Here is a 19,745-nt window from a genome sequence, read left to right on the forward strand (position 1 = left end):
ATTCATCTTCAATACATTGAGATAACACTTTGCCATTGTAAGTCATAGTGCATAATTCAAGAGATGGCAGGGGTGCTGAGTGGTAGTTGATAATGTTTACTCTGCGTGGGCTTGGATTAGCATGACATATTCATTTGCTACCTTCACCAGTATAGCTCATTTGGGTGCATAAGGTGTATATGTGCCAGGAGTAAAGTACATAAACATATCATAGAGACAAAACTGTTCTGTTAGTGATACTCTTTGTTAAAGCAAATCTCCCTAGGTAAGATGAAGATTGCTTTGGGCCTGGCAGAAATTTGTGAATTAGTGAGTGTTCTTTTGTGCAGTTTTTCTGCTGTACTTTTTCCAAACTGCTGTAATTCTGTAACAGATTCTAAGTTCTCAGCCCATATGTGAAACCTTTACTTCTTGAATGTAGTATGAAAAAAATGATATTTAAAATCCACTCCAAATATAGTCTGTATCTGATTTGAGATACTCCGATAAGAGTTCCTAACACCCATTTTAGTTTCAGGTGTAACTTGTCCCAGCAGCCCTCCTTTCTTTTGCAGCATCTCTGGCAGCAGGATCCTGGGAGCTGCCCCTCTTTCTCCAGGCTGGGCCTTTTCTTTGCAGCAAGCTGAGTGCTGTGTTGCTCATGGTGCATTTCTGAACTGTGTGCTTTTCTTAATTATGTCAAAATAGTTGTTTGGTTGAGTTTTACTTGCTGCTTGCATGTTTCAGCAGTGACACTTTGTCCATTCAAGAATGCCTGTGTTACAGCTGTCAGGATGGCATACCAGTCACACAGACTTTATTGCTTTTGTTACATGGTGAAGTTGTCATTGAAAACACTTAAAATTAAATTACTGTTCTGCATTACAGCCTGTGTTCTTGATATATTATTTAAAAAGTGGGTGTGAGAACATTCTCTGTACTGTTATGAATGCTGCAATTATCCAGTGTTTCAGTCCCTCAGCTTGCTGATTTCTGTTTCTTAGGTTTTTTTCTCCTTCAGTTTCTCTCAATTTTTCTCAAAAGAGCACCATGAAAATATATTATCTTGCTTCCAAGTGCATTCTAAAACAGTTGGTCTCTCAGAGGACAGCACAGTCATAGTGGCTTTAGTGGTACTTATTTCCTCTGCTAGTGCAGGTTTCAGCAGCTGTCAGGAGTGGAACAAGTGAAAAGCCTGCAGCAACTTTGCTAGAAGTGGAAGTACTGTCATGTGCTTGTGAACATTTAAGAATTTTTCTTTTGGACTTAGATGGTCTACTGAGTACAAGTGCTGCACGTGTGCCAATTGTACTTTTCCTTCTGAGAAAGGGCTATTACTGCAAGGCAGGTATCCTGGCTGTACTGTGAGTGAACTGGTGAACTCAATCTTTTCACCATCTCACAAAATTGATTCTCAGATGTCCTTGCCTTGAGCTTGCTTCTTGTTGTTCATGGCATGCAGCCAAAGGTGTGCTGCTTGCTTGTTTCCAGCATTCTGAACCTCTGGTTCAGAGCTAGCTCAGACACGCTCACGCACACTCAGACACATTCTTGCACACTAGCACATACACACACTCTTGCACACTCAGACACTCTCACACTGAGACACAGGCACAGTCACGTGCACACACCATCAGATACACTCAGACACACAATCACACATGCACACATGTGTGCACACACACTGGTGTGTGTGTGGCTGTGAGTGTGTCTGCGTGTGCGTGAGTTCATGTGAGAGTGTGCAGTCAGACTAGAGAAAAGGCACTGATGGCTGCAGGTCATGGACAGAGATCAGAACTTAGAGCATCACTTTCTTTTGCACACATGGCTTTTTCTCAGACTAGGTATGCTGGTTGGGTTTTTCCTTCTTTTGGCTCACTGAGACTTGTTTTAAATTCCTACTGTCCTAGAAACTGAATGTGTTTAACTTACCTTTCAGGACATCTTATGCCCCTGGAGTACCTTTGATTGGGCTTTTTAATTCAGTGAACCTCAGCTGATTTCCCACTTACTGAAGGCTGTGAAGCAGCTTTGTAGCTGATTATATAAAAGCGCCCTGAAACAACTTCACAGGAATTCCATTCACGTCTATCTGAACTTTTAAAGTTACCTCAAATTTTATTCAATTGGGCTCAGATGGAGAAGCTTGCTCTGTCTCTTGAAAGCTACAGTATCTGCTAAGCCCTGAAAAGAAAAGTAAAATTGATCATATTTAACAGTATGAAGCAGTGAGCAATATTCATCTCTGACCCAAAATGTGTGAATCCAGACTCATTAGGCTGTCTGTGACGTGGAACAATTCTGGCTTTTGGAATGCTGCCAATTGTGGAAGGAAAAAAAATAATCTCTTGCCTGCGAGCTAGTTATAGGTGTTAAAAACTATAGTTCTCAGGGGCTCAGCATGTTGCAGGTCCATCTTAACACAGATGTAAATGTCACTGGTGTGTTATAAAACGTTCCTAGCCTTCTCTTAGCTTGGCTGGTGTTAGAGGCTAGACTATCCATCCTATGTTCATAAAAATTATTTCCATAGCAGACAATAACACTGTAAGACAAAGGCAGTAAAGGATTTTTGTAACTGTTACTGAAACATCTACATTTTGATGCCAGATGGCTGGCATGGGGATCTAAAACAAAAAACTTGGAATTTTGTACTTAACATTACCTTATGTCTAGTTCAAGTCTATCAGAAACTGAAATCTAGATTATAAAAGATTTCAAAAAGCTCATTCATGGAAACATAAATGTACACTTTAATATGTGGGCTGCACTGCACAGCCTAAATAGCATAACTGATTTACTTGCAGAGTTGTGTCTACCAACCATGGCATTTTGGGGTTTATAGGTAAAGGAAGGAAAGGTGATTGATATTTTGTATTTAGGAAATATCCTTGCCAGGTAAAGAAGTATTTGTAGCTGAGGCTCTCCACTGAAAATATCTTTACATTAATTTTGGAGAGATACAGTAAGTGGAATTGTGCTTTATTTCAGTAGCTGTAAAGGTAAAGGTAGTTCAGCTGGATTCAAAGTCCCATATTATCAGTTTGTGCTATGGACAAAACCAGACAGAAAGCCAGTGCAGTTTATAAAGCACCATTGTGTAACATTGTGCAGTGCTTTTCAGCTAGATTTGCCACCATTTAAATGTGCAATATATGCTTTAAATTTTGTAATGCCACAGACTGTGAAACTTGTACACTAAAAAAATTAATGTTGCCTGTTATTAAAAATAAGTATAAATTTCTGTTATCTGGGAGTCCAAGAGCCAGTGTTTAAAGAAATAAGGTTACCAACCTCTTAAATCATAGACCATGAGTTTTGCACAATTGAAGAAACTGCAGCAGGCCAGTCTCACCTCTTAAAATCTTCAACTGGTAGGTTATAATAAGTAGTAAATATTATGCTTCAGGACAGTGTAAATCCACTTGACCTTACAAAATGTTAGTGTGTTGTCTTGAGCTCTCAAACTTTCCTTTTTTGTCTCTCTTTTCTCACGTTAGAATCTTTGTGGTTATCTGTTTCTCTGTGTAACAGAAAAGATATTGCAGATGTACAGAGAACAGTATCTTTTAATTCACAGCCTCAGAAATGGCATATCTTTGTCAGACAGCTCAGGCAGTGCAAATTTATCATCCTCTCTTTATTATCCAATTCACTAGTTTTGGAATAACTTTCAGTTATATGCTTTGATGTTAAAATATTCTGTTCATCTAGTAAAACCAAGCTCTATCAGGATTTGCCTGTCCCACTTAATTTGATCACACTCTCTGGTTTGGGCCATGTGTCTTATTTTGTTCTTTGAAATGTAAAGCTATTCCTGTTTTTGTGAGGTTTGTCAATAAGTGCTCTGTCAGCCCTCATTCAAGGGCTACTTCATGCTTTAGCATGAAAGTTTCACTGAAATGTTAGGCTAAAGATGACTATTCAAAATAGCAGACTATAGATCTGATTTACATTGCATGCATTTATAACTTTTCTGGATTATTTGTGCATTGCCTTTTGGGATGGAGGAGCAAATGAACCATCAGATTTGTTTCTTATGTCCCAATAAAATAGGTTTAAGAACATGCTGTAAATCTGGTACACTTTTATTTGAGGGACTGAATACAGATCAGAAAGTTCTCTAAAATATGTACTTGCATTTCTACTGAAAGAATTCTGCATTCCTTTCCAATTACAAATAAAATGGACTGACAAAAATATAAATTTTTTTTTTGCTGATCTTTTTGTCCTTCTGATTGCTGTATTCTCCTTTTGTTACTTTCTGATCGTTAAATTCTGATGACCTAAAATCAGTCATGTGTATGCTGCAGGAAAGTCTATTTTAGGGGGCACAATTTTTCTTTATAATACTCAAAATAGACTTTTTAATCTAATGCATTATAAGATTAAAATCCAGGAAACGCGGTGTAGGGGTAAATGTAATGAGCCATACAGAAACACTTTTTGTTGCCCACTTTCGCAGGTGCGGTTTGTGAAGAATGTGACTTCGTGGAAGGAGATGAAGCCGGGATTTTACCACGGCCATGTCTCGTACCTGGACTTCGCAAAGTACGTTCCCGGCTCCGGCCGGGCTGCCAGCGCCCTCCAGCGCTCCAGCCCGGCAACTGCAGTCCGGGCAAAGCCCGCGCCCTGGCCTTCCCAGAGTGCCGGAATTTGGGGTTGATCTTCACCCATTTCTCTGTCTTCTTGCATGATAAAATATAGCCGAGTCTCATTTAAAATAGAAAACGTTTATCTACTGGGATTAGTATTCCTTGTCTAAAGTCCAAGCTTGTTTTGCTGAAAATCGTAGCTTTTTTCTGAAACACTGGCAGTTTTGTTTTAGGATTGGCTTCCCATTCGGGGAAGTTTAACATACCTGTTCTCAAAAATGCTTCATATAAAGAGTAACACCACCTGCCTCTTAAGTTATGTAATTCTTCTCTACCTTAGTATCCCTTTACACTTTATCAAAATATGAAAAGTTTTCTTTTGAAGTAGTTTTTTGGTCTATAATAGTTTGATTTGCTAGAAAAAGCATCAAAATAATTCTAGTGGAATTAAATGCTGCTACATCTAAAATTAAATAAATAAAATATCTTAAAAATCATCCCACTGACTTCAAAGGGTCAGGATCATATCTTTATTCCCACTTTCATATGTTTCTTTTCTTGTCTTATTTTTGCTTCTGAATCTAAAGCTGTGATCCTCAGTAGCTCAGTCTTATGAAACCTCCCCTTGAACTGACAAGTCAGTTTTGCTTAAGATGCTTACTAGGCAGTGCTTCATCTTGCACTTGGAGCATGTGGAAAATGATTTAAAATTGAAAGTGGCATTTTCAGATCTCATTACATTTGACTGCACAAATGATAGTAACCACTACTTTTACCTCTTGCTGATGGTCACTCAGTGTTTCTATGTTTCTGTGCATTAAAGTATTTATTTAAATTCTTTTTTGTATGTGATAATTCCTTTTGTTTAGCCATTCCTTTTAATTACTCATCCTGTCATGTTCACTGATTTTTAATTTGGACTTTTTATTATAAAGAATGAGGTGGGGAAGTGAGACCTGTGCAGATTCCCAATACAGTACATTATCAGAAAATGCTAAAAGCTACGGTAGTAGCTGAAAACAACCAGTGGCACCAAGTTTACAAAATGTAACAGGCAAAAAATGTTACTGACAAATCAGTCAGTCAAATAAAATACACCAAAATTCATTAGTTTCCTTTCTGCCTTTTTAAAATTAAAATGCTTCAACATTAATAAACGCTTGAACTAAGCAACAGCTTTCTGTTTGGTGCAGCAAAGCTGAATGTTATTTTATACATTAGTTCATAAAGTTGAAAACATTTTCAGATACTGAAAGTCTTAAAACTAAAATATTTTACATCTAGAAAGCATCTAAGCAATTTCACAGATTTCTTTCATCTGCATCTTCCCTCTGGGACTGTATTATCCTTGTCTTTGTTGTTTGTTATCCTTTCACCTGAGTGATTTTTTTTTTTCCCCACAACAGCTTGCTTTCTCATACTTTGGGTTTTCATTATTAAAATAATATCTTGAATACGCTGGTTGTGCTTGGCAAGGCCCACACCTTTAAGGCTGTGAGGTATGTTCTTGTAATGAACATTCTTGTAGTTAAGACGGGTATCATATTTCAGAAGAGTCAGTGCTTCCTTATACATGGACATCAGACTTAGGTCCACTGTCAAATATCAGAAGTACCTCTTAAAATATGCTGCAAATTAAAGTACTGGATTCCATCAGTAACTCACAGTATTAAGGACAGGTTATTGTAATCCATCCCGTAGAAATTATGCTAATAAAAGTTTAACTTTCTTCCCTTTTCTTTTTGTCTTTAAAATTTCTTATCCATTTATTCTCTATTTTCTCTGGTAAATAGTTGGGAAAAAAAGTTCTTTGACAATGCAATTGCCAATTCATTATCATTATTAATAAAGTTACAGTAATAACTTATATTACTGGTAGGTTCATGTTACTGTAACTGAAACTAGTTCTTCAAGCTCATGTGCAAATGCAAGCGATTGTACAATCCAGCACAAGCATTTCTAAGGACTTGGACATCTGCATTTAACCCACAGATATGTGCTGTTCATTGCCTGAGTCTGCTGCTGTATGGAAATGGTTTGTTACAGCTTCCTCAGTATTTGCAGTAGTCTGTGGAAGGGGACATGTGCATGTCTCATGCCCTTCAGTGGAGCTTAAAGAGGGTGAAGTTCAAAGCCTGGACTTTGCATCAGAATGGTTGAAATATTCACACCCTCTCTACTCTGCAGACTCTGGGAAGTCAGAGCTGGCATGCAGACAGATGTCAGCAGATCTGCCTTAGAGTGCTTCAGTCTGAATCATTGGTACTCTACTGGCAGCACTGGAGAATCAATTGCTCTTTCTGTTGCCTTTAACAATTTTTCTCTGTCTGTAGTGGTTTTTTTTTGGCGAAAGCAATGCCTGTTAATTTTTTTTTTTTTCTAACTTCCTCCTTTCTGCTGCTTTTGGTACATTTTTCTTCAGCTTTTCAACTTAACATTCCTCATATGGACAGTATCTGGTAGTAAAATTTACTCCTTTAAAAATCATGGTACTGCATCTTAAAACTATGAGTGCTCTGTTTTAGCCAAGCTAGGAGGCATGAATGGCCCTCTTTTGATAGAGAATGCTTTCCCAGTTTGCATAGGAACAGAAGAGAACTTTTTTTTCCAGCTTCTAGCTTTACTTCAGGGCACTTGACACACTTGCAATTTCCATTGTGATATAAACTCTTTAATCTTTAGATACCATAATCATTTGCCACAGCATGTCTCAAATGGAAAAGAAAATAAAACTGAGAAATGTATTGTAGAAGCTGACTTGAACATAGATCACTGAAAGGTAGCATTTGCACAAAACAGTTTGGTGGTTTAAATTTTTCTCCTGTGTCGCATGGGTTTACCACCTCGTTTCATCAGGTTTCTGTTTGTAGTGGAGTGCATCAAAATTTGCTTAGGATAAATGTCTATGGAAAAATTTAATATCTTTAGATAGAAAAGTTAATATGGTTACAGATACTATCTTAGACTTATATTTAATAAGCATAGCTGTATGCATTCAACCCAGGCAATGGATGGGCTCTGAGCTCTGTCTTCCTGCTATTAGAGTTAATGTCTCTGACAGCTGGAGACCTGCCAGGAAAACCACTCACAGCGTTGCAAAGCCCAGTTCACAAGGGCAGGAACTCAATATCAAACTTCCTTGTACTTATTATAAACATGTATGTGGCTGCTAAACTAGTTAAGGCATTTCTAGAGTCAGGATGGTTGTGTAAACATTTTTAGTATCTATTTGTGTGCCAATGTCTGTTTTGTTTGTTTCTTTAATAACAAGCCCATAAAATCATAATCTTAGGCAGACTGAAATTGAACTTAGTTTTACGTCCATGTAATGCACTGCGTATGAGGATGTAAAGAAGTGATCATTAAGCTTTCTCTCAGTATCATGTCTTCTGTGTATGGATTTCAGTTGTAGCAATAAAGACAGGCTTTTATAAATTAGATCAGAAGCTTTGATTTGTCCTTTGAAAGATGTTTTTTCCTCTTTTACTTTAGATTTGGTGTTAAAAAGAAACCAATTTACATAAATGTCATAAGAGACCCTATAGAACGCCTAGTTTCTTATTATTACTTTCTGCGCTTTGGAGATGATTACAGACCAGGGCTACGGAGGCGAAAGCAGGGGGATAAAAAGGTAAAGTACACCTAATAATATATGCTGAACTTACTAAAATCAATGTGAAAACAATTTTTAAAAAGCCCTGATAAAAGCCAAATCGTTATTTTATCAGCCTTGGTGATAGTGGTGGCTTTGTAAGTTATATTCTCCATTTCCTGTCCATACTGGAGCAGGGCATGACATTAGTAGGTTCTCTGTACCCTTATAATTTCACTGTATGTTGCAGTTTGTTAAAAAATTAAATAATTTTTTAAAAATTGGGATTAGGTATCCAGAAATAATTCTGGATACCTAATCACAATTATTATTACAATATGATTATCACACTATTAGTATCACACAACTATTATCACACTAGGTTTACCCTCCTATGTAAGTTGAAGACTGAGACATATTTTTTCAGCAAAAGCTGTAGACTGCTGATGCTTTAGCTTTGTTGATTATTTGGCTTTGATGATTATTTCATATAATTAGCAACCCAATTTATTATATTTTTTAGAAAATGTAAACATTGCAATGTCTTTTTGGCATCTGGGGAATATGACACATAAATTTCCATACTTCCTCCTCATGTCTTAGGTGGCTGTAGACAAGTTCAGGTTAGCACATTCAAACATTGACTGCTAATGCAGTTTCAGGATGGCAGTGTCATTCAGGCTCCACAATGGATTTGTTCCAGAAAGAATCTATGTATCCACTTTCATCATTTGCAGTATGACCTTTCTGGGCATGTTGGTTCGGATTTTTCTTTATATTGGGAAGAAAAGTAAGGGATTAAATACATGAGTATGGTTTACAAAACTGTAGCTTGAACAGTGTGAAATCCTATAAAATGTAATGAATTTTGTACTTTACAGAACCAAACACTCTATACAGTTTCAGTGATGGTATTTTCTTAAGCTGATGCTATTCTTCAGTAATGTTGACAATTTAGTGTAGTGCTGTGTGGGTACCAAGAGACATTGAAAAAACAAGCAAAAGTCACACGAAATATATAGCTTAGTCTATAAACACCATAACAACTAATAATCGTGAGTAATCATTTTGTGTGCTGCTCCCATCCAAATAGTGCTTCTTAAATTTTCAGAACAAACCAATCTTCTTTTCTTTCCATTTGGGAACTAACTGGTCCTCTGTTATTTAGGCTTTAGCGCCATCTTCAGTTACTGCATTTCAGTTTGTCCAGGTATCCTGAAGCACTGCAGCATAGGAAGAGGAAAGCTTCAAGAATAAATTGAAATTAAGCTTAAAAATTGTGTTTATAAAACTGGCTAAACAGATGAACAGGTGATGTGATATGATATCATAAAGGCATTTTAAGAAAGAGATATAGGATCTCATCTTCTGTAGCCTGTCTTCCTCTTTCCTGCTGGAGATCAGTCACTTGGAAAGCTGAGCATGCTGCTAAGTCTGAGCTGTTTCTAGGACATAAAACTTACTAAAAAGAGTGAAATTCAACAGTGTTTTTTTTAATATTGAATTATAATCCAAACAACGTGGTTAGGTAGTCACTGGGAAACATGCCAAAAATCCTTAGTGTTGCTGCTTGGTAGACTGCACTGTAAGCTTTGATTTGCTGGGGGAAAAAGGTCATATGCATTTCTGTTTATAATGCTTGCAATGCATTGCATTAGTAATTGGATGTTTTTCTGTGGATGGTGCTTTTTACTTTTTGCTTTTATTTTGTCACTCCGATACCACTTTCTGTAGGTCTGAGAGACAGTTGTTGTTGTTGTACAGATTTAACATGTTCTGTAAGCATTTCAAGTTCATTTGAAGTGGAATTGATTTACTGTACCAAGCTGCTGGCATCTTTTATGTAAATCAGGTAGTACTGTTTTTCCAAAGTGTCCCTGGGGAACTGTCCATGTATAGATGATGTAAATTTTGCATACATTAGTTTAGAAATCAGTAATCTCAAAAATGGATTGAGCCAATTGCAGTGTCTTCATTCTAGTATGTGTTACAAAAGATTAATGAAAAGCTCTTCTGTTGAAAAGTAGGAAAGATCAGAAATTACCTCTAGTGAAACTCAATTGTTCCTTTATTAGTGGAAAGGAATCTCAGTGTATTTTATACTCTGTCTCCTCCTAGTCCATACCATGGCATTTATATAGAAGAATTCTAAACTAGGTTCTTTTCTGTATCCCTTTGCTTCCAGTCATACTTAGCTTGGTTCCAAATGCAGTCTGTAGAGGCAAGGGTTCCTTATAATAAATTCTCTGGATGGAGCAGCCAAGGTAGGTGCATAAGAGGAAGTGTGGAAGGAAGTCTGTCCTATTTCAGCTTACCTAGAAAATTGCTTGCTTCCTCTTGATTATTAACTGTAAAATAACCTGCAGGTATAAGCAAAGAAGCCTTTCTTTGCACAGATGCCAGTTCATTTTTAGTATAAACATTCATAATTTAGGAGGTGCATTTAACAATAGATCAGTGCAGAATTTCCCTCGAGAACTATTGTAGGGAAAGCATACCAATGTCTTGTTTTCCTTCTTAAGCTGCATTTTTATCTATGATGTGTGACATGTACAAGCTATTCTAAACTCAGAGTTCAATGTGAACCAAGGCACCACAGTTTACTCCCTGCTTTGGCATAGTATCAATATTTTTTTCAGATTGTCTCATAAACTTCACCTCAAAATAGAAGCAAATTATGTTGTCCTTGTTCTTAACCCCAAATAATTGCACAAATGAGTTTTTACATAGTTGCTTTGAACAGAAACTTGTAATTATACTGAAGAAGCAATCTAAAAAGTTGTCCATGGGATCTATTATTTTTTTTAATATATCCTAGATACAGGCCTTATATCTTGATTAGAAATATCATAAATACTTCCTTTATGGTGACACAGTAAAGCATTTAAAAATTCCCTCCAGTGCTAATGGAGTTCCTTTTGTAACTGTGATACTGCAGTTGAAACTGTTACTACAGCAGTGTATCCATATCAAGAGCAATATTGTATGGAGTAGTCTGTTATGCTGTGAGCTTTTCAATTTTTCTGATTGCCAGAACAAAATTAGCCTCTGAAATGGCAGTTATTTGTCATTATTCAAATGTAATAGAAGCTTGTTTAATCTAAAACAAAATGCACAATATTCCGTGTTAAAAAAGATCCAGCTGTTGCAGGATCACACAATTCCTAATGGCTTTTGATGCTGTATTTTTAGTGACTTCTTTTACAGGGGAAAATAATTTTACCCACACTTATTGACTATTTTTGCTAGTTTTGACAAATAACCTTTGCTAAAGTTATATCAAAGGTATATCAATGTATCAGTTAAGATCAATTGTTCATTAGTTGTAACCATAAAGGACTGTCCAAGTACTATTTAGCTGAGACAGTACATCATCCTAATAACACTGTGAAAGCAAGACTTGACCTTTTTTTTCCTAGAACATCATATATGTGTTTTTCTGTCCCCACTACATTAAGCAAATAACCAGTTTGAGATGTTTGACACATATATGAGATATTAAAGCTCAGCTCAATTTTGTCTTTGTTCCAGACCTTTGATGAATGTGTGGCAGCTGGAGGTTCCGACTGTGCTCCAGAGAAACTTTGGCTTCAAATTCCATTCTTCTGTGGCCACAGCTCAGAATGCTGGTAGGGAGATAAATGTAGTTTGTTTGTCAAGTACATCAGTGCTGAAACCTAAACTTCAACAAATTTCAATATGTAGTCCAGTTGATAAAAGTGTGAGGGACTGAACAGAGTGAAGCAGTGGATACTTGAGCATTTTCTGTTGAGGATGGATTTACTGAAAGAGTTTTGCAGTTCTTTAAACTAGCAGTATGTTACAACACTGTTTCAGCAGTGCTATGAGGGAAAACATGTTTTCAATTTTAAAAATCATTTCTGCAGATTTAGAGTCTTGACATTTTTCTCTTATGTGAGACTACAGTATCCTTCTTTTGGAATGGAGATATTTTAGTTCAAGCTCCTAAAGTTCCTGGGGAGTACAGAATAATTGAGATCAGGATAAATTTATCTTTTTAAATGTTTACCAGATATCCAGTAGTCAATGCTACTTAGCAGACACTGAAACAAGAGCAAATAGTGTCCCTCTGTCAATGCAAAATATTGTATAATAATGGCAAAGACTTTAAAAAACTCTTTAGCAAAAAAATACCCAAAAAGCCCCATAGAGTTTTTGAAAGATTCTGAGTGATGGCAAGGGCAATTATTTGTCAAAGGTTTTGTTCATTCAAACATAAGCAAAGTAAATGGCCACTTGGGAGATCCTCTTTCAGTGCCTGTTGTTCAGACCTGTCTACTCTCTGGCCATGTGGAGAAGCAGAGAAAGAAAGAAGGTGCAAAAGGGAAGGTATGTTCTTGCCAGATTTCTGGTATCTAATGTGAACATAGAGACAGAGTATTAATATTGAGACAATGTAAATCATCGAAAAATTGCTTGAATAGGGGCATAAATCATATACACACACACTGGGTGCTTTTGTTTAGACTATTTTATAAGTACAGGAGTCACATTTTTAGGTAAGAACACAAATGAGAGGAACTGGAAAGGAAAATGAAGTTAGGAATGATTATAACTTGGAATAAGTCTTGCCTTTCCTATACAAATGTCCTGATATGAAGTAATCTCCATCTAGGGACTAAGGATTGTTGGCTGACATCAGAACTTAATATAATTGTTCTCTGTCATTTTAGGAATGTGGGAAGCAGATGGGCTTTGGAACAAGCCAAATACAATCTGATTAATGAATACTTCCTAGTGGGAGTTACTGAAGAGCTTGAAGACTTTATCATGTTATTGGAGGCAGCTTTGCCCCGGTTCTTCAGGGGTGCTACAGAATTGTACCGGACAGGTATTAAAAGAGTTGATTTCATAGCATTTTCATCCACTTTCTGACTTTTTTAGTGTGAAATTTTTAGATCTAGATTAATAGTTTTGAGTCTGCCAGGTTTGCCTCTCAGCTGGATGATGCTCCTGTGGAAGAAACAAATTCCTTTTTGAAGATTCTCAGTTCTCTCTTTCTCTCTCTCTCTTTCTCTCTCTTTCTCTCTCTTTCTCTCTCTTTCTCTCTCTTTCTCTCTCTTTCTCTCTCTTTCTCTCTCTTTCTCTCTCTTTCTCTCTCTTTCTCTCTCTTTCTCTCTCTTTCTCTCTCTTTCTCTTTCTCTCTCTCTCTTTCTCTCTCTCTCTTTCTCTCTCTCTCTTTCTCTCTCTCTCTCTCTTTCTCTCTCTCTCTTTCTCTCTCTCTCTTTCTCTCTCTCTCTTTCTCTCTCTCTCTCTCTTTCACTCAGGGGTGATGCTACTCCCAAGTATCCTTCTGCCTTACACAAATTATAAATATTTAAGGCTGGAGTAAAGGTAGGTGTGTAGGCATACAGCATGTAACATTGTGATGTGTTTCTAACAGAGTTTTTTTTTTAAGGTTTTACAGTGGCTTCAGTTTTTTTAAGTGGCTGACATGGCAGATTTCCATTTCCTCAGAAACTCTGCTGGAATTAACTGTGCTCAATGCAGGCTGGTTGGCTGAGCAATAAAGCCTGAGGGATGCAGAGACCCAAGTAGATGTTTATCTTCCTGGGCTCCTATGAGAAGTAGCTCAGTTTCTAGGAGCTGGCCATGCAATTTAAAATGAAGAAAAGATCTTAGCAGAGCAAATAGAGGGAGAAAAGGATCTGATGTACAGAGCCTATATATGTAGTATTAACAAGTTAATTACAAAGCAACAGCACTGCTTGGGGAAATCTGGTCATCATTTTGGTCACTTTTGTCTCAGAAACTCTACAATAGGGATGTGGCTTATGTATCATTTATGATAAGACTATAGTATCCTATTTAGGTGGGAGAATAATGGTTTAAATGCTATTAGTAGAGATTATATTTTGATTAGAAATAGACATGTGAAAACAAGATTTTTTTCTCTTTTATGGAGAGCTACAGAGAACTAAACCAGAAAAGGGAGGTTTTTGGTAGTCTTCCCTGGGGGTATTTAAAAGATGTGTAGAAGTGGTGGAGGTATTTAAAAGATGTGTAGGTGTGGCACTCGGGGACATGGCTGACTGGGACTCGGCAGTGTTAGGTTTGTGGTTGGACTCAATGACCTTAAATGTCTTTTCCAACTCAAATGTTTCTATGATTCTATGAAAGAAGTCTCTGCAGTTTCTAAAATTCTTAACATTTGATACCAGATTAACATCTAAATGATTAATTTGGAAAGGCCAGTTTTGCTCCAGGTAGATTATATGGAGTAATCATATTCCTTAAATGAATGTTCATTTCCTGGGTTTATTAGAGCAAACAGGAAGAATTGAAAGAATGGATGCAAAATTCATAAACATTTAGTGATAGAGGCTGCAGTTTTCCAACTCTGCATGTTGTGTTAATAAATTTTGGATTAAAGCCTGCTCCTTCTAATGCACACTGAGACTATAAATAACTCTGTAAATAACAAAGGACTGTAAACATTTTTTGAGCACGTGAACTTGAAAATGAAGTTATTGCTTTCATTTTGCATTTAGGAAAGAAGTCGCATCTTAGGAAAACAACTGAGAAAAAACTTCCCACAAAAGAAACTATTGCCAAGCTACAGCAGTCTGAAATCTGGAAAATGGAGAATGAGTTCTATGAATTTGCACTGGAGCAATTTCAGTTTGTCAGAGCACATGCAGTTCGGGAAAAAGATGGAGAATTGTATATTCTGGCTCAAAACTTTTTCTATGAAAAGATTTACCCTAAATCAAACTAAGAATGCTATACTGTTAGATTTATGGACCTAAATCTTTGGCCACATCATCATCTTAGTCCTCAGCCATGGAAACTAGATTGCTTGTAAACTTCCAAGACATTTCTTTATACGAGAAAAGTGGGTTGTGGATCACCTCCAGGGCTTGGATGTAGCTGTGTTGGTAATCCAGAAGCAAAGGCTTCATTTCTTTTATCTTACTAATATTTTCAGTGGGAGTCAATATCCTTAACCTGAAGAAATCTACACTGTAATTCGGAGCAATTAATACACGGCAGTTCTATTTGAAAATGTAAACAATCAAAAAACCACTTCTGTTGATGCTCTTTTTAATTTTCAGAGCAATTTATTTTCATTTATACTTCTGTGAAGAGGAAATCATTTTTCCCCAGCTTTCAACATGGAAATTTTGGTTATATACAGTATGAGTAGTCCTAATAACTCGTTGACATCTGTGCTTTGTTTTAGTGAATCATGTCACATGATATTAATTGGGATGGTTAATCATGTTCTGCTGAGAAATGCTGCTGCTGCTGGAATTTCCCATATTTATATATGTGGTTTTATTAAAAAATTAAAACTACTCATTGGTGTTAAAATGTCATTTTCACATTAATACTGTAAAAAGTTAAAGAATCAGAGCAGTGGGATTTTTACTTTTGTTTTTTTTGATCACCACCACCACTGCCTGAGGTTGGGAAAACTACAAAGAAATTTGGTATTGTCTGCAGTTCTAGTTGATCCTTACAGAGTGGTATAAAAATTGTAAATTCAGTAAGTTTCTCCATAGATTCTTTGTAATAATTGTAAACTGAGGTATTGGTGAATCCATATTATGACTCTACTAGTGAGCTGTGATATGGCTAAGGTTTTCCTACTACTTCAATACTTTTATCTGTAGAGTATTTTTACTGAGGTGCTTTATAAAGTGTTTTAAAGCATTGCATTTACAAAAGGAGTAAAATGCTGTAAATACTGCTTATTTTGTGTATTTGGACCAAAAGGTTTAAAGTAATTAGTTTAAAGTGGGGTTTTTTGCACCAGTTCTGTGTGAAGTGAAAAACATCACATCTACTTCCGGGTTAACTGTTGGACATTGCTGAAACGCACTTCAGTGACCTCTCTGACTTCAATACCAGAATGTTTTCCAGGGATTCTCTTTTCAGAAAAGTAGTCTTCATCCTTCTATTAGGGTAAGAGAACAAGAAGAAAATTGTCGTATGCAGTCTGGTTGGGAAAGGTGCAGTGAACTTGATTGACATAATTGTATTTATGTAACTGCCTTACGTGACTGTTGTAAATTTGTGAGTTGCAATTATTAACAATGTGAAACACCTGGCAAATGAAGTAAATTGAAATTTGAGAACAGATGTTTGGGGCCACTGCATTACAGCAAATGGCCGTGGAGCAATGCAAGAATTTTTCCTATTGAATTTTCTTAAAGATACGAGTATTTACACAGCTTCCACCTGCCTTTTCTTAAAAGTGCTTTTCACAGGATTTGATTGGGAAGGCACTGAGGAGAGAAAGAAAGGAATGGTGGGAAAGGTTTAAATTCTTAAGGTATGATGCTGAAGGTTTAGTTTAAAATTACCGAGTGGATTTTCTTTAACCAGCTTGTTCTTGTAATGAAAACAAAGGAAATGGAAAATGGTCTGTGAACTGGATGTCTGCAGCCAAAAGCAACAGCCCAATTACAGAGAGGATAACGAGAGACTATCAAGTACATCTTGCAGTGTCTTTGTTTTCTTAGATTTTTCCCTTCTGATTTTAAAAATAGATCTCTCTTTGTTCTTTCCAAGTAATCAGGGAAGTTCCTTCTCATAAGTTACCATTTATATAGCTTGAACCATGCATAAGACTTCCTGTTCTTGTTCTTGTCTGTTGATATCAATAATAATGCCACCATGTTTGGATATAGGATGTGTTAGGTCACACATGAAGACATGTTTCCTAGCTAATGAAAGGAACTGAGGAGTCATACACAAAAAGTAGTTAATGGAGATCTAAAAGTTTTCATTGAAAAGCAGACACTTTTTTAAAAAGTAAAATAAATATTTATAGTCCCAGGAAAGATTTCCGCTCAATGATAGTTTTATGTTAGATTTTTTTTTACTATGTTGTTCTAATTCAGATTAGCTTATTTTCTTGAATCGCCTTCAGAATTCTCAGCAGAGCACCTCTAAGAGAGCTGAAGAGCTTGCTAAGTGAAAATGCAGAATATGCATCTTAGTAGGTATGTACAAAAGTTTCTCTATTGACAAGAAAACAATAGACAAAACTTCTACTGATTCAGTAGGGTCTACAGAAACTTCTTATATTTTGTAAGCAGTTTTGAAAGTTATGTTGTTTTCTTTTCCTTCCAGGATTTAGAATTTCTTAATTAGGAGTCTCCAATAACAAAACCAATAGATCAATGCAATTTTTTTTTACTTTTAAAAGAGCAATATATTTTTCATAGTTCATGTAAGATAATACATTTTATTTAATCAGATATCATTTCCTGTTCTTTGCTGTGAACTGTGAAGGTTGAGGCAAACAAGAATTTTAGGGATAATTTTTAGAAATGCTAACAACAATTGGAGCGGTACTCATTTCAGATATACTCAGAAAATGTGATCATCTGTAGAACACAGAAGGAGCCAAGACTGTCTACTTTTATATCTAGTGCAACCATTAAGGACAACTGTGAACTTAGAATAATTTGAATTTAGAACTATCAAATTGGATTTCCTAAAAGACAGTTTAGGAAAAGGATCTTTACAGATTTTTAATAATCTGTTCTACTTGTTTTCTGTTTCGAAACAGAAATAATCCAAGTTGTTGCCATTAAAAATATTTTATGGTATATAAATATGATTTATCTCATGTATTTTCCCTTAATGACTCATAGAGGAAAGTAGCAATATGTGAAGTTTTGTTTTTGCAGGTAGTATGATCAGTAAACTATTATGCAGCCTCCTGAACACAGATCTTTTAACTGGAGCCACTGTACTCTCTGTAGAGGAGTGAGATTGGCCTTTTGCCAGGCTAAGTTCATTAGAAAGGTGCTGAAATGCTCATATATCTACATATACTTGAGAGTAGATTTTGTGACACTGTTCTGTACTTTCTGTACAAAAGTACCACCCAGATTTTGTGCAGAACTCCAGCCCTGTTGAAACTCCTGATGTCAGCCCGAGGCGCGAGGTCCTGCAGTGCGGGTGACTACACAGCCGTGCCCACAGCATGCCTGGGGCACTTGTCATACTCTGGGCAGTGCTGGCAGGAGAGCAACAGTTCTTTTAGCTCCTTCCCTTAATTCTGCAGCCACACAACAAGAATTTCACTTTTATTTTGTTAGTGAATCTGTAAGCAGACCCAAGGCTAGGCTGCAGAATGTCCTCTGTGCACATTCCTGCTTGTTCTGGGTGGATTTTCTGGCAGTCTCGTTTATTGGTATGCTGATCACGGCTTCATTTTCAAACACACATTAACATTTATAGTGATACAATGTAGGATATGGAGAACCAGCCCATCCTGATTATTTGAAATGCCTTTTCTGGGTATTTAGTTTTTCTGAAGATACCTAGCTATTTTTACATTACCAGAATAAACTTTTGCTTATTGATGATCTCAGAGTAATTCTATCTTATATTGGGAAAAAATCAGTTATTTTCTTTTACACTTCTGTTAAAATTTTCCATTAAGCTTACCTGGCTTAATGTGTATATGTATACTTAAAGGTGTATGTGGCAAGAAGGTGTGTGGATGATACTCTCTGAACTGTGCTGCTTAAGCAGTCAATGGAAAAGCCTGATTCAAGTGCACTGCCAATCTAGCTCTTCAAAATTAGAGCATATTTTATGACTACTAGAGATTAAACTTAAAGAAAGTTTAAGGCTGCTTAGTTGGATGGATGCTTCCTTTACTGTAAGCCTATGCAACTGTGTAACCTTTGCAGCAGTATTTATAGAAAGAGCCTCTGTTCCTGAGACTTTTCTGGAGCATAATTATAAATGTTCGTACACTTGTACTGTCTGATACTTACATCAGCAGCTTTCTGTAGCTTCTGCAAAAGAGACAGGTTTGTGAGCATTTCTAAAGCAGTACTGAATGTAATTTTGAAAAACATGGATTGTGCTTCATGACCTTTTTATTTTTAAACACACACACAGCTAAATAGTGCCTTTTTTCCTCACAATCCATGTTGAAGATGCTTGCTCCCACTCACCCTCCGTAAATTGATTCATTTGTGCAATACTATTCCAACTTGAAACAATTTTATCACAGCTGTTCGAGAAATAATCTCCATTTTTCCTCACTGTGCTGCCAGCTTTCTGTTGTTTAAGTGTTTCAGTTGATTACCTAATGCAAATGCTATAAAATAAAACACCCATTGGGAAGGGGAAAGAAAAGAAGTCTGGTGTCCTGTCTTAATATTTGCATGTCACATTCACATTGAATGCTTTTTTCCTGGAGCATGTTGTTATACAGTATTGTGAACTTTGTTGGCAGCTATTGTGATTTTGGAGGGGAGAGACAAGCTGGAGTGTAGCTCATCTGTGATAATTTCATACAGCTTTAACCAAATCTATTTAAAGGCCCTTAGAACTTGCATGGGCTTTGTGACCAGATAGGTTTTAAGTTTGTAGGGGTTATACACTGTGCTTGAAGGTGTCAATTAAAAGTTCTTGATATTAAAGCCAAGATTTTTAAGAACAGAAAACTGGCATTAAAACAGAGGATTTATAGCTTTGTGCTTCCCTGCCTGAGGAAACAGATGACCAATGAATTGCTGTGGTATGGGAACAGCCTCAGTTACTGCAGTGCTGAGAGTGGTGTAAGATCTTGAGTAGACTAG

The 19,745-nt window shown here is 36.6% G+C and overlaps 1 protein-coding gene across 1 annotated transcript in view; it reads left to right on the top strand.

Moving 5' to 3' along the window:
• HS2ST1 (heparan sulfate 2-O-sulfotransferase 1) overlaps positions 1-19,302 on the top strand; it is a 71,125-nt gene extending 51,823 nt beyond the window's left edge. The window contains exons 3-7 of the mRNA XM_059854182.1: positions 4,445-4,530; positions 8,067-8,205; positions 11,698-11,795; positions 12,861-13,018; positions 14,679-19,302. Of these exons, the coding sequence (XP_059710165.1) occupies positions 4,445-4,530; positions 8,067-8,205; positions 11,698-11,795; positions 12,861-13,018; positions 14,679-14,905 (708 nt within the window). The 3' untranslated portion in view covers positions 14,906-19,302. The remainder of the gene's footprint in view (positions 1-4,444; positions 4,531-8,066; positions 8,206-11,697; positions 11,796-12,860; positions 13,019-14,678) is intronic.
• Positions 19,303-19,745: the final 443 nt, after the last annotated feature.

The sequence above is a fragment of the Haemorhous mexicanus genome, chromosome 9 (assembly GCF_027477595.1).
Source record: "Haemorhous mexicanus isolate bHaeMex1 chromosome 9, bHaeMex1.pri, whole genome shotgun sequence".
NCBI lineage: Eukaryota > Metazoa > Chordata > Aves > Passeriformes > Fringillidae > Haemorhous > Haemorhous mexicanus.